The 15,427-nt window shown below is 49.3% G+C and overlaps 1 protein-coding gene across 1 annotated transcript; it reads right to left on the reverse strand.

Annotated features, from left to right (window-relative positions):
* Window positions 1–293: 293 nt before the first annotated feature.
* LOC141124044 (E3 ubiquitin/ISG15 ligase TRIM25-like) lies at window positions 294–2,721 on the reverse strand. The gene has a single exon (XM_073612127.1). The coding sequence runs from the start codon at window positions 2,680–2,682 to the stop codon at window positions 892–894; it is 1,791 nt and encodes a 596-aa protein (XP_073468228.1). The 5' UTR covers window positions 2,683–2,721; the 3' UTR covers window positions 294–891.
* Between the last annotated feature and the right edge of the window lie 12,706 nt (window positions 2,722–15,427).

Here is a 15,427-nt window from a genome sequence, read left to right on the forward strand (position 1 = left end):
TCTGCATCTCCGTGACACGATCGTGGGACACCGGTGGACATCTAGTCCGCGGGACCCGCAGGCACAGTCACGCTGTACCCGCCACGTGCACCCTCTAGCCCCGCCAATTAAAGGGGACATACAGTTACGCCCATTTGCCCACCGTTGCTATTGTGCCGACTTATATCGGTGTGCGACAGTCGGCAAGTGGTTAAAGTGTGTGGCTAGACAAATCCTATTGTTCTAGATTTGAATGGAGTGTGGGAGGATTAGAAATCTACAACAAGGACACAGTCAGGAATAAAGATCTGACAGGGGTTCTAATCTCTCCCCATCTCTACTAAGGAACAGGATTTTTTATTTCTGTACCTGTTGATGTTGGAGAGTTCCCATCACTTCCTGTCTGGTAGAATGTTGTCATTGGAACAGGAAGTGAAGGGAAATGTTTCTATAGGAGCCCCGGATAACAGAAAAAACCTTTAAGGTGTATCTATAGGCAAAAGTATTTCTTTTTTTCTGTTTTGTATGGAGTGGGGCAGGATCAATACCCCTGGACCCTGCCCCACTCCATACAAAACAGAAAAAAAAAAAAAAATTTTGCCTATAGATACACCTTAAAGGTGTGTCTTCAGGGCTGTCATCCCATATTGAGTATGTTACCTCGTGTGTCACTGACCCAGAACAAGCATGCAGCCAGTGAAGGCTGAACAATCAGACCTCCTGCATGCTTGTTCCTGGTCAGTGACACACTAGGTAGTGAAGTGAGGTTTAGGATGAAGATGACGGCCCCGGAACCTGCAGCTTTATAAATAAATCACTCATGTTCCCTGTCCTCTGCTTCCTCCTATTGGATGAGTATTCCACCAATCACCAATCAGATAATCCACCTTGTGATGTCTCTGGGCAGATCTCTCACTTCTGATTCCCCCCACATATCTTTATATAACCATCCCCTCCCCATACATATACCCCAGCATGGAGGGGCTCAGTGAAGGTGGTGGTGAAGGTGTGGAGATGTCGGATCGGGTCACACAGGTCATAAAAGGAGATCCGCCTGGCCTCATAATCCAGATCTATCCTGACTCTCTTACTGGAGACACCACCTGGTAATGGGGTCTTATTACTGTCATGTATCACTGAGTAATGATTACCCCCCCACCTCTCCAAACCCCAGGACTTCTTATTATATCCAATCCATGACTGACCTCTTCTCCTGTCTATACTGGGGTAAAACATCCCGACTATACCGTACAATGACCCCCCGACATCCACTTCCCAGTAATGTCTCCCTGAGGAGAACCTCTGACTGCTCATCACCTGAGGACACTGAAATCTCTCTGGTGTTTCTGGGCGATTCTGATGTGATGATGACCAGGATGCAGTTTTCCTGTCATCTGATATATGTAGATAATTAGCAGCTGTCCTCACATCCAGTAATATGTCTGTAACCCCCGACACCCCAAATTTTTGTTGTACAACCCCAATATTTGGTCTTCTAGCCTGGAGGTGTGAGTGTTGTATGGTGGAGGAGGGTTGGGGATGTCTCCTGGATGGTTGTATGGTGGGGGAGGGTTGGGGAAGTCTCCTGGATGGTTCAGCATTGATGTGACCTTTGCCCTTTGTAGTAGAATGTGGATAGACATGTGTGCCTGGACATTTCTCTACAATTACCCCAGACATGATATCAGATAAACCTGTGTGTAATGTGTGTGAGATCCCCCCCACATCCAGATCCCCTCCATCATGGAGGAGTTTATCATGTCTCTCTCTGTCCTCATCATCTCCATCCTCAGTATCACACAAGTCACCTGTGTCTGATTCCTGTAGGACAGTCAGTGGATCCGTCATGTTACACAGCTCCTCAATGTCCCCCATCTTCCTGGACAGCTCCTCCTTCTTTATTTCCAGATCCTGGACCAGATCATTGATTATCCCTGAGATCCGCTCTGCCTGCCCGGAGATGTCCCTCAGGACTCTCTTCTCCAGGTCTTCCAGACGTCTCCTGAGGTCTCTGAACAGGACAGTGACTCTCTCTGTTTCATCATCTGCTTCTCCTTGTACTTTCCTCCTGTGTTCCTGCAGACTCTGGACTCTTTTCTCCATCTCCTCTCTCTCTGTTATCAGTTTCTTCAGAACATTCCTCAGTTTCTTCTTCTTCATCTCAGAGGCCTCAACCAGAGATTCCTTCTTATGGCTGATGTGATCTCCAATCAGACAACAAGACACACAGATACAGGTGGAGTCCTCAGTGCAGTAATACTCCAGAACCTTCTTATGGACGGAGCATTTGCTGTTCTCCAGGGAAGTGGTGGGGTCACATAAGACGTGTTCTGGTGACTTGCTGTGGACTCTCAGGTGATTGTCACACAGAGAAGCTTCACACATCAGACAGGATTTCACAGCAGGTATAGGAGTGTGAATACAGTAAGTACAGAAGACCCCGGACTCCTCCTGATCTGGATGGGTGGACTGGAAATTCTCCACTATGTTACGTAGTGTTATGTTCCTGTGCAGTGCAGGCCGATCCTGGAACTCTTCTCTACATTCAGGACAGGAATAACCTCCAGACCCCTCCTGTGTATCCCACACACGACCAATACAGTCCCGGCAGTAGTTATGTCCACATTTCAGTATTACAGGATCTGTATAAATGTTCAGACAGACGGAACATTCCAGCTCCTTCCTCAGATCAGCAGACGCCATCGCTGAGAGCAGAAGAGAGAAATGAAAGTAACCAGTTCTGTACATTCCTACACAGGGAGGGGCTGAGACTGAGACACGTAGTCATAGGATTCCTTATACAGAGGAACACAGATAATACATGGGAGGATTCCTAATCTCCCTATCTGGGGGAAAATAAAGGACATGTAATTAGGTCAGGAAATGTTGTGTCAGGAATTCTCCTTCATATCATTAGAACATTTCACAGACAAAGGAACACAAAGTTGATGTATTTGGCTGCAATAACACAAGTCATATGGATAGAGCTGCATTATTCACAAGGTGACTGGCAGCTTTCCGGGGGCCGTCTATATCTTTCTCATTTCCCCTTCACTATCACTCTCAGATAATACGAGTGTAAAACATTTCACACCTCAATCAGGGATTGCAGCAGATGACTTCAACTCAATCAGTAGATCTGCAGTCTTGGCTTGGAGATTGTGACAGACCTAGCCGGGACAGAGGCTGTTGGAGAGGACTGAATGTAAGCCTCTTGCCTTTGGATTATGGGCCCTGGATTTTCAAGGGAACAATACTCTTTGTGAGGTGAATGAGAAATCCAGTCTCAACTGTACTAATCGGACTCAGTCGTGTATATATGTATATAATGTAGGTTGCCTCATTCTGTTGTGGACTCTTTGCTGTGATCATTTGGGATGTGTGTCCCTGTAGAGGGAGGGGGGGTTCCTCCAGCAGCCCCCCTGCTGATAAGACTGTTTACTGAGGAGAAGTTTGAACACACCTGACCTGTGTGTCCATTGTCTTTGGACAGTTTAACCCGCCCTCTTTTTCAAGGGTGGGGGGAAAGAGTCTCTGAGATATTTTATCTGTTGTGTCCATGTGTGATAATAAAATAGTCCATGTTAGCATCTAAGCAAGTCTCGCCTTGTTTTGTGCTTGGGAGCAGTTGGAATATCTGATATCTGAGTCCAGACTGGGAGGAAGTGGTATACTGACGGAAGCACTCAAGCGGAGTGTGGGACGTTCCGTGACGTTGGTGGCAAGCAGCGGGAAAGCTTCCTGCAGTCTGGGAAATCTAAACCTCCATCTGGATCCAAGATCAGGATAGCAGACTTCAGTCACCCCAGCGGAGATATGGACCTGGCATCAGAGTTCCCGGGGCTGCTGCAGATCATCCTTTCAACATACACCAGGACTGTGTCTGAGGATAAATACCTGGAGCTTAGGCAGCAAATTCGGGTGGAGCTCTGGATTGGAGCCCTGCAGCTCGCTGGTATAAAACAGGGCAAGTGCTTTCCAACCCAAGAGCAACGGGCCAGTGACCAATGGGCATTGCGGATGTCATTCCTGGGAGAGCGGCCCCAGGAGCAATGGGTGACTGAGATGGACAGGCTGGTCCAGCAGGAGATAGAGCTGGGCAATCATTATCGGGCTCTGCAATGGCATGCAGAGGAGGGATATTTAGGGGAGACAACAGAATGCTCTCCAGAGGGATATGACTTTGGAGGCCCTGGATTGCTGTGGGAGGGCCTTACAGATCGTTTTGTGTTTGGCGAAGGGGAGTCTGCCTTTGAGGACCTGTGAGAATATAGAGAGGCTATGCTTGGTCTTGCAGGGGTCTCAGAGCTCAAACCTGATCTGGACTATTTGCTAAGGAAGGAACAGCATCTGGAAAGGGCATACAGGAAACTGCTAGAACACGTTCAGCAGCATGCCAGAGAATCGGCAGTGGAAAATCTGGAGATTGCCGTCCCCAAACCTGAAGTGCTGACAACAGGGCAGAGCTCTGCTAACCTCTGCCCAGCACTGATAACATCTTCTGGGTTCCATGGACAGAAGATGGTGAACCTCTATCCCCAGACATCAGTTGCAGAGACATGGGATTTGATAGACTTTTCTGCTGAGGAAAAACAACCTGATGAGCCTCCAGCAGAAGAGCTGCTATCAGGGCCAAACTTCACTGTGCTCTGCTCAGCACTGTCACGGAACGTCCCACACTCCGCTTGAGTGCTTCCGTCATATACCGCTTCCTAAGTTCTGAAACACGAGTCCAATGGATCTGGCTATAGGAACCCCAAGAACTAGACAACACCAGTCTTGGAGTACATCAGAACTAACTTTTATTTTGAGATCTCACACCCATTTATACAGCAGGGATGACTCAACGCTAACCTAATTAACATGAGCTAATTTACTACAAAATGTACCCAGACCAGATGACACACTTGTGGGCACCGAGCTTCACACATTAATATAAACACAATAGCTGGAGCTAATTACAATTAACAATACAAACAACAATCTACCCCCTCCTCAGCCTAGACCATTCGTCTCCTAGCCAGTGCTGGTGGCTAATGTGATCAGCTCTCTCAATTAACATAAACACAGGTTGATGACACCAGCATCTCCTCACAGAATGTGTCCCAACAGAATGAATCAGTCTTATCAGCAGGGGGCTGCTGGAGGAACCCCCCCTCCCTCTTCAGGGACACAGATCCACAGCAAGGAGTCCCCAACAGAATCAAACAACAAACAATATATACATATATACAGAGTCCGATTAGTACAGTTAAGACCGGACCTCCAATTCACCCCACAAAGAGCACCGTTCCATTGAAAATCCAGGGCCCATAATCAAAAGGCAACAGGCTAGCGTTCAGTCCCCTCCAATAGCCTCTGTCTCGGGTGAGTCTGTCACATTTCTCCCCCATCAAAGGTTGACTAACAAGGTCCCAGACCTCCACCTGGTCTGGACATACGTTAGTCAGGCAGAGTGAACTCACATAGTCTTCCCGCATGATCTCCTTTCTTGGCTGCAAGGAATTGTTGACCTCAGTAGGTGTGGGGCAGAGGTCATTTACTCTCTGTCTGGCTGCCAGGGCTTCAGCTGGATTGTTTTTAACATTCCTGGGCTCGGTCTGCTGCTGGGCAGAGGGGCCAATCACCCCTGCTTCTTGAAGCTGTAGAGGGACACTAGGTGCTATGCAGAGGCCAGCGGTGCTCTGCCCTGTTGCCAGCGATTCAGCTGGGAGTAGCAGCTCCATTACATCAGCTTGTCGTCGGAGAGAGGGGCCAACTGCCCTGGCTCCCTGGAACTCCACAGTTGTTGCCGGTGCTGGGAAGAGGTTGGTAGCACTCTGCTCTGTTGCCAGCACTTCTGCTGGGGACTCCGCATCCTCCGCTCCAGCTAACCGTTGGGGCAGGAGGCTGGCTTCCTCCACTCCCAAACTGTGTAGTTGCCATTGGAAAAGGGAGCCAGCTGCTTCCTTTTCTATTCCCTCATCTGGCTGCTGGGACGACATGTCGATGGTACTGTCTCCCAGGTGCATGGATCATTGCTGGGGAGGAAAGTCTGCTTCCTCCACCCTGGCCAACTGTTGGGGAGGGACAACACACCTCCTCTCCCTTCTCCCCCTGTATCTGCTGCTGGGAAGTGATTGCCACCTTCTCACCCTGAGCCTCCGAAACTGCCACAGGTGTGGGGCAGAGGTCTTGGACCCTCTGTTCAGTTACCAGATCTTCAGCTGGAGAAGTTTGTTTTAACTCCATAGATGCTGCTGGCAGAAAATCACATGTCCCTGTCAGTGTTGTGGGAGAAAGGCTGACTACCTCTTCTCTCAAGAAGGCCGAAGCCACTGTTGGTGCTGGGCAGAGCACAGTGAACTTTGGCCCTGATAGCAGCTCTTCTGCTGGAGGCTCATCAGGTTGTTCTTCCTCAGCCGAAAAGTCTATCAAATCCCATGTCTCTGCAACTGATGTCTGGGGATAGAGGTTCACCATCTCCTGTCCATGGAACCCAGAAGATGCTATCATTTCTGGGCAGAGATTAGCAGAGCTCTGCCCTGTTGTCAGCACTTCAGGTTTGGGGATGGCAATCTCCAGATTTTCCACTGCCGATTCTCTGGCATGCTGCTGAACTTGTTCTAGCAGTTTCCTGTATGCCCTTTCCAGATGCTGTTCCTTCCTTAGCAAATGGTCCAGATCAGGCTTGAGCTCTGAGACCCCTGCAAGACCGAGCATAGACTCTCTATATTCTCTCAGGTCCTCAAGCTCAGGTTCCCCTTCATCGCCAAACATAAAAAGATCTGTAAGGCTCTCCCACAGCAATCCAGGGCCGCCAAAGTCATATCCCTCCGGAGAGCATTCTGTTGTCTCCCCTAAATATCCCTCCTCTGCGTGCCATTGCAGAGCCCGATAACGATTGTCCAGCTCTATCTCCTGCTGGACCAACCTGTCCAACTCAGTCACCCATTGCTCCTGGGGCTGCTCTCCCAGGAATGCCATCCGCAATGCCCGTTGGTCACTGGCCCGTTGCTCTTGGGTTAGAAAGCACTTGCCCTGTTTTATACCAGCGAGACGGAGGGCTGCAATCCAGAGCTCCACCCGAATTTGCTGCCTAAGCTCCAGGTATTCATCCTCAGACACAGTCCTGGTGTATGTTGAAAGGATGATCCGCAGCAGCCCCGGGAATTCTGATGCCAGGTCCATATCTCCGCTGGGGTGACTGAAGTCTGCTATCCTGATCTTGGATCCAGGTGGAGGTTTAGATTTCCCAGACTGCAGGAAGCTTTCCCGCTGCTTGCCACCAACGTCACGGAACGTCCCACACTCCGCTTGAGTGCTTCCGTCATATACCGCTTCCTAAGTTCTGGAACACGAGTCTAATGGATCTGGCCATAGGAACCCCAAGAACTAGACAACACCAGTCTTGGAGTACATCAGAACTACCTTTATTTTGAGATCTCACAGACCTTTATACAGCAGGGATGACTCAAAGCTAACCTAATTAACATGAGCTAATTTACTACAAAATGTACCCAGACCAGATGACAGACTTGTGGGCACCGAGCTTCACACATTAATATAAACACAATAGCTGGAGCTAATTACAATTAACAATACAAACAACAATCTCCCCCCTCCTCAGCCTAGACCATTCGTCTCCTAGCCAGTGCTGGTGGCTAATGTGATCAGCTCTCTCAATTAACATAAACACAGGTTGATAACACCAGCATCTCCTCACAGGATGTGTCCCAACAGAATGAATCAGTCTTATCAGCAGGGGGCTGCTGGAGGAACCCCCCCTCCCTCTTCAGGGACACAGATCCACAGCAAGGAGTCCCCAACAGAATCAAACAACAAACAATATATACATATATACAGAGTCCGATTAGTACAGTTCAGACCGGACCTCCAATTCACCCCACAAAGAGCACCGTTCCATTGAAAATCCAGGGCCCATAATCAAAAGGCAACAGGCTAGCGTTCAGTCCCCTCCAATAGCCTCTGTCTCGGGTGAGTCTGTCACAAGCACCAACAGTGACTTCGGCCTTCGTGAGAAAAGAGGTAGTCGGCCTTTCTCCCACAACACTGACAGGGACATGTGATTTTCTGCCAGCAGCATCTATGGAGTTACAACAAACTTCTCCAGCTGAAGATCTGGTAACTGAACAGAGGGTCCAAGACCTCTGTCCCACACTTTTAGCAATTCCAGAGACTGGGGATTTAATAGACATTTCTGTAGAGAAGGAACCACCTAGCAAACCCCCAGCAGAAGTGCTGGCAACCGGACAGAGGGTCCAAGACCTCTGCCCCACACCTGCAGCAATTCTGAAGGCCCAGGGTGAGGAGGTGGCAGTCTATCGTGAGCTGCAGATCAGGATCCAAGGAGAGAATGCAGTCGTCACCTCACAACTGCAGCTTGATCTGGTGTCAGTGGATGAGGCTTCAGTCCCCACCTGTATACCCCAGGGATGCTGGGCAGTCGGCACAGATCCCCAACAGCATGACGGAGTGAGCCCAGACACCCTGTCTTCTCTCCAGCAGCAGAAAGGACTCCAGGGAGAAGGGCCAGTCCGGGCCTCTCCCCAGCGGCGGATATGTTCTCTGAGAGAGGCAGAGGTTGGCTGGGTGAGTAATGCCGCGTACACACGAGTGGACTTTCCGGCATACTTGGTCCGACGTTCTTCCCGCCGGACTTTCCGGCGGACTACCGCCAGACTTTTTGAATGGACGGACTTGCCTACACACGACCAGACTTTCCGGCAGGCTAGGTCCGCCCGTCTTTCCGACGGACTTTCGCCGGAGTTACGTCGGACTTTCAGAATGAACAGACTTGCCCACACACGGACAAGTCCGTTCATTTTGAACGTGACTCGGGTACGACGGGACTAGAAAAGGAAGTGAATCTCGCCGCTTTTATCGGTGAGATTGACACCTTGCAAGCCCCGTCGTGGGGCATACCAGGCCCTTAGGTCTGGCATGGATTTTAAGGGGAACCCCCTACGCCAAAAAATCAGCATGGGGTCCCCCCCAAATCCATGCCAGACCCCGATCCGAGCACGCAGCCAGGCCGGTCAGGAAAGCACCTTGTCCCCATGTTGATGAGGACAAGGGCCTCTTCCCGACAACCTTGGCCGTTGGTTGTCATAGTCTGCGGGCGGGGGGGCTTATCGGAATCCGGGAGCCCCCATAATAAGAGGGCCCCCAGATCCCGGCCCCCCACCCTATGTGAATGAGTATGGGGTACATGGTACCCCTACCCATTCACCTAGGGAAAAAGTGTCAATAATAAAACACATTACACAGGTTTTTGAAGTAATTTATTAGGCTCCGGGGTATTCTTCCGACTTCGGGGGTCCCTCCGGTTCCTCTTCTCCCGGCGTCTGGTTGGTTCTTCTCCGCTCTCTCTGGCCTCTTCTCCCGGTGTTCCAGTTCTTCGGCCGGCTCCTCCGCTATCTTCATGCTGCTCTCTTGCCAGCGGAGGTCCGGACTTCTGGCCTCTGGCTTCTGGGCTTCTGGGCTTCTTCTCTTCTTCCCATGTTGACACGACGGTCTCTCCGGCTGGAATGGTCTCTGAGCGCTCTGATGTGACTTATATAGGCGGAGACCCTGCCCCCTTATGCCGTCACAGTCCCTGGGCATGCAGGGACTGTGACGTTTTAGGGGGCGTGGTCACTGGGTGATGGGACTGTGACGGCATAAGGAGGCAGGGTCTCCGCCTATATAAGTCACATCGGAGCGCTCAGAGACCATTCCAGCCGGAGAGACCGTCGTGTCAACATGGGAAGAAGAGAAGAAGCCCAGAAGCCAGAGGCCAGAAGTCCGGACCTCCGCTGGCAAGAGAGCGGCATGAAGACAGCGGAGGAGCCGGCCAAAGAACTGGAACACCGGGAGAAGAGGCCAGAGAGAGCGGAGAAGAACCAACCGGACGCCGGGAGAAGAGGAACCGGAGGGACCCCCGAAGTAGAAAGAAGACCCCGGAGCTGTCTAATAAATTACTTCAAAAACCTGTGTAGTGTGTTTTATTATTGACGCTTTTTCCCTAGGTGAATGGGATTCCGATAAGCCCCCCGCCCACAGACCCCAACAACCAACGGCCAGGGTTGTCGGGAAGAGGCCCTTGTCCTCATCAACATGGGGACAAGGTGCTTTGGGGTGGGGGGCCCCGCAGGGCGCCCCCCTCCCCCAAAGCACCCACCCCCCATGTTGAGGGCATGCGGCCTGGTACGGTTCGGGGGGGTGCGTTCGCTCGTCCCCACCCCCTTTCCTGACCAGCCGGGCTGCGTGCTCGGATCGGGGTCTGGCATGGATTTTGGGGGGGACCCCACGCCAATTTTTCGGCGTAGGGGGTTCCCCTTATGATCCATACCAGACCTAAGGGCCTGGGATGCCCCGCACTCGCCGCAATAGGAAAATTTGTTTTTCCTATTGCAGCGAGCGTGAGATGCAGTACTCTGCCCTTGCGTCGTATCTGGTCCGTCGGACCAGCATACAGACGCATGCAGACGAACGGGCTTTCCCGTGAGGAACTGAGTCAGGCGGACTAAGATTTGAAGCATGCTTCAAATCTAGGTACGGCGGACTTTTGGGAAATAAAGTCCACCGGAGCCTACACACTGTCGGATTGTCCGGCGGACTCTGGTCCGCCGGACCAAGTATGCCGAAAAGTCTGACCGTGTGTATGCGGCATAATATTCTGTTTGGAACAATTTGTTTGGGGTACTGTGTGGGTACAGGCAGTAGAGGACTGGAACTATGGACTAACTTCGGAGTCAACCCGTCTGGGGCCTCCTCCTATGTTAGTCTCCTGCTGAAAGGGGAGAAATGTGACAGACCTAGCCGGGACAGAGGCTGTTGGAGAGGACTGAATGCAAGCCTCTTGCCTTTTGATTATGGGCCCTGGATTTTCAAGGGAACAATACTCTTTGTGAGGTGAATGAGAAATCCAGTCTGAACTGTACTAGTCGGACTCAGTCGTGTATATATGTATATATTGTATGTTGTCTCATTCTGTTGTGGATTCTTTGCTGTGATCATTTGGGATGTGTGTCCCTGTAGAGGGAGGGGGGATTCCTCCAGCAGCCCCCCTGCTGATAAGACTGTTTACTGAGGAGAAGTTTGAACACACCTGACCTGTGTGTCTATTGTCTTTGGACAGTTTAACCCGCCCTCTTTTCCAAGGGTGGGGGAAAAGAGTCTCTGAGTTATTTTATCTGTTGTGTCCATGTGTGATAATAAAATAGTCCATGTTAGCATCTAAGCAAGTCTCGCCTTGTTTTGTGCTTGGGAGCAGTTGGAATATCTGATATCTGAGTCCAGACTGGGAGGAAGTGGTATACTGACGGAAGCACTCAAGCGGAGTGTAGGATGTTCCGTGACAGAGTTCCTGACCAATAGTTGTCTTCCTCCTCAGTTGTCTTCCCCATCTTTTCCGAGGTCCAAATATCTTTAGTCATAGAGCTAATGTGCTACAGGACATGCTGATGAGGACAAGGAGCTGAGATTGTGGTCGGGTGATTGAATGGTGTGACCAGGGTGTTGTGGAAATTTTATTAAGATGTATTTAATATGTATTGTCTCAATGTCTCCCAGTATTAATTCTCCTGCAGCCCACTCTAAAGAACGGACTGGGGCAGACTGACGCTGGTTGAGATCCATCTGGTAGTGAAAAGTAGGGATGAGCCCGATGTTCAAGTTGGACGTAAGTTCGCCGAACAGCGAACAATATGCAGCGTTTGTGGCAAATTCGAAAACCGTCGGAACACTGTTAAAGTCTGTGGGACACGAACATAAAAAACCAAAAGTGCTCATTCTAAAGGTTTATATGCAATTTATTGTCATAAAAAGTGTTTGGGGACCCGGGTCATTTTTTAAAAAAACTGCAGTTTTTTCGGGAGCGGTGATTTTTTTTTAATGCTTAAAGTGAAACAATAAAAATGAAATATTCCTTTAAATATCGTGCCTGGGGGATGTCTATAGTATGCCTGTAAAGTGGCGCATTTTTCCCGTGTTTAGAACAATACCACAGCAAAATTAAATTTCTAAAGGAAAAATTGTCATTTAAAACTGATCGCGGCTGTAATGAATTGTCGGGTCTCGGCAATATAGATAAAACTCATTGAAAAAAGTCCATTACTAGGCTCTTTGGGTCTGGTATGAATATTAAGGGGAACCCCAAACCAAAATGTAAAAAAAATTCCGTGTGGGCCCCCCTAAAATCCATACCAGGCCCTTCAGGTCTGATATGGAAATTAAGGGCAACCCTGCGCCAAATTTTTTTAAAAAATGGCATAGGGGTCCCCCCAAAATCCATACCAGACCCTTATCTGAGCACACAACCTGGCAGGCCGCAGGAAAAGAGGGGGGACAAGAGACCGCCCCCCCTCCTAAACTGTACCAGGCCACATGCCCTCAACATAGGGAGGGTGCTTTGGGGTCTGACCCCAAAGCACCTTGTCCCCATGTTGATGGGGACAAGGGCCTCATCCCCACAACCCTTGCCCGGTGATTGTGGGAGTATGCGGGCGGGGGGCTTATCAGAATCTTGAAGCCCCCTTTAACAACGGAACTTGTACGACTTGTACCCCTACCATTTCACAAAAAAAGTGTCAAAATTGCAAAAAAAACAACACACACGGGGGGAAGTCCTTTATTAACATAATAAAAAAATCAAATGTCTCACGTAATCCCTACACCTTCGCCGATGGAACGAAGAAAAAAAAAGCCCATAAACTGGGCTTTCTCCCATAGACTTTTAAAGGGTGTTCTGCGGCGGTGTCAAGAATGGTAAAAAAAGACAAGAGACAGCTTGGGACAAGTCCTTTATTAAAAGATAAAAAAATTATAAATGTCCAGCGATTTAAATTCAAGCTGCCCGACGGACCGAAAAAGAAAAAAAAAAGCCATAACCGTTCCACCTCCACAGGAGGCTCCCCTGACTGACGCTTCTTCTCTGTGACAGTTATTATATAGCTGAGGGCGGGGCCACCTGGTGACATAAACAGATGACCCCGCCCCCTCTGATGCTTCCCCGTGGCGTTCGAGGGGGGCGGGGTCACTCATTTACATCAAAGGGTGGCCCTGCCCTCAGCTATATAAGAACTGTCACCCAGAAGAAGTGTCATTCGGCGGGAGCTTCCCATGGAGGCGGAAAGGTTGCGGGTTTTTTTTTTCGGTCCGTCGGGCAGCGTCAATTTACATCGTGGGACATTTTTATTTTTTTATTTTTTAACAAAGGACTTGTCCCAAGCTGTCTCTTGTCTTTTTTACCATTTTTGACACTTTTTTTTAAAATGTACCCCATTACCAGGTCACATGGGGGGCCAGGATCTGCGGGTCCCCTCGTTAAAGGGGGCTTCCAGATTCCGATAAGCCCTCTGCCCGCATAACCCCACAACCACCGGGCAAGGGTTGTGGGGATGAGGCCCTTGTCCCCATCAACATGGGGACCTGGTGCTTTGGGGTCAGACCCCAAAGCACCCTCCCCATGTTGAGGACATGTGGCCTGGTACGGTTTTCCTGCGGCCTTCCAGGTTGCGTGCTCAGATAAGGGTCTGGTATGGATTTTGGGGGGACCCCTACACCATTTTTTTTTTGGCGCAAGGTTCCCCTTAAAATCCATACCAGACCTGAATTTTTATTTTTTAAATTTTGGTTTGGGGTCCCCCTTAATATTCATTCCAGACCCAAAGGGCCTGGTAATGGACTGGGGGGGATCCCATGCTCTTTTTTTCAATGAGTTTTATCTATAATGCCGAGATTCGACAATTCATTACAGCCGTGAGTAGTTTTAAATGACAATTTTTCCTTTTTGCTGTGGTATTGTTCTAAACACAGGAAAAAAACGGACATTAAAAAAAAAAAAATATTGCATTAATACATGTCCCCTGGGGCAGGACTCGGGTCCCCAAACACATTTCATGACAATAACTTGCATATAAGCCTTTAAAATTAGCACTTTTGGTTTTTCATGTTCATGTCCCATAGACTTTAACAGTGTTCGTGTGTTCTTCCGAATTTTTTGCCTGTTCGGTATGTTCTGGTGCAAACCGAACCCGGGGCGGTGTTCAGCTAATCCCTAGTGAAAAGCTTCCTGTAAGATTTAGAGAAGTGTTTGCAGAGTGGGGATATGTGGTACTCTATAGTTCTGTGCCAAAAGTGTTGGGACAACAAGCCATAGCATTAAATAACGCCTTGGTTAGGGTTTCTAGTTGGGGGACTGGACCAGATAGTGGTTGTAGTCCTTCAAACCACTGTAGAAGAAGGCACCGGGTGGTGCTCTCCTAAATGGGTGCAAGAGTTTCCCTGGATGCAAGATAAGATGATTTGAATCACCATGGGCAATGAGCAGTTCGTGCAAGGGAAGGAATGCAAGGCTTCCCAGTCAGACGGCTGCACAGTACATGAAGTCTAGTTTTGGGGCAAAGGCCATTAAACCCCTTACGGAATGACATAGGTGGTCCAAGGATACTACTTGGGGTATCCCTCTGGAGGGGATATTTGACACCTGGAGGTGGGAGAAATTCATAACTGAGTTTAAACCAAGGCTCTGGGCAGCAAAGACCTTAGATGTAGCTCAGCTGTAGCTTCAGAAATCTTTAATGATGAGTGGGTTGATGGATGTGTAGTACACGTTTGTGTGGTTAAAATTCTCTTTCCTGTTTTTGAACTTTGTGTGGCTGGTCCATGCAAGGCTTGGAGCTGCTCTCATGTTTTTCCCATAGTATTTTTTTCTATTGCTAAAAGAGTGAAGGCAGCATTCCGTCTGGTTGTTTTTTTTTTTTTGTTTTTTTTGGAACTATGTAATATCTTCCTCATATTTGTATCTAAATGTTTGTCTCATGTCTTAAGGCCTGTACACACGATCGGACTTTCCGACGGGAAATGTTGGATGTCAAGCTGTTGGCGGACAATCCGACCGTGTGTATGCTCCATCGGACAATTGTTGTCAGACTTTCCGCCAACAAATGTTGGCTAGCATGTTTTCAAATTTTCTGCCAACAAATGTGTGTTGTTGGATTTTCCGATCATGTGTACACAAGTCCGTTGGACAAAAGTCCAAAGTACGAACACGCATGCTCGGAAGCAGAAGCGGTCGATCTTGTAAACTAGCTTGTGTATTAATCACTTCGCGCTATAGCCGAAAGACGGCTACAGCATGGACGCCAATTGCCGGGAGGGCGTCCCTGGACGTCCTCATGTTTACTTTCCCTCTGTGCGCCACCGCAGGCGTTAATCAGGGAAGTTCTGTGTTGGCCATGCCCCTTGGACACAGCCAATCACAGATCACGCTAAATGGCCAATCACAGCGGCCATTTAGCACTCGGTCGGTGTGTCTAATGAGAGGTGATCTCATATGTAAACATGTGATATCATCTCTCATCGCCGGCTCTCCCTCCTCACACAGAGACAGCGTGTGAGAAGATAGAGCTTCCGTGCTGCAGCAGTGAGTGAACACTCACACTAGTTACAGTTACACTACACA

The sequence above is a fragment of the Aquarana catesbeiana genome, linkage group LG01 (assembly GCF_042186555.1).
Source record: "Aquarana catesbeiana isolate 2022-GZ linkage group LG01, ASM4218655v1, whole genome shotgun sequence".
Taxonomy (NCBI): domain Eukaryota; kingdom Metazoa; phylum Chordata; class Amphibia; order Anura; family Ranidae; genus Aquarana; species Aquarana catesbeiana.

Coding starts and splice junctions, on each gene's coding strand:
- LOC141124044 (XM_073612127.1), bottom strand. CDS start 2,682: ATGGCGTCTGCTGATCTGAGGAAGGAGCTGGAATGTTCCGTCTGTCTG.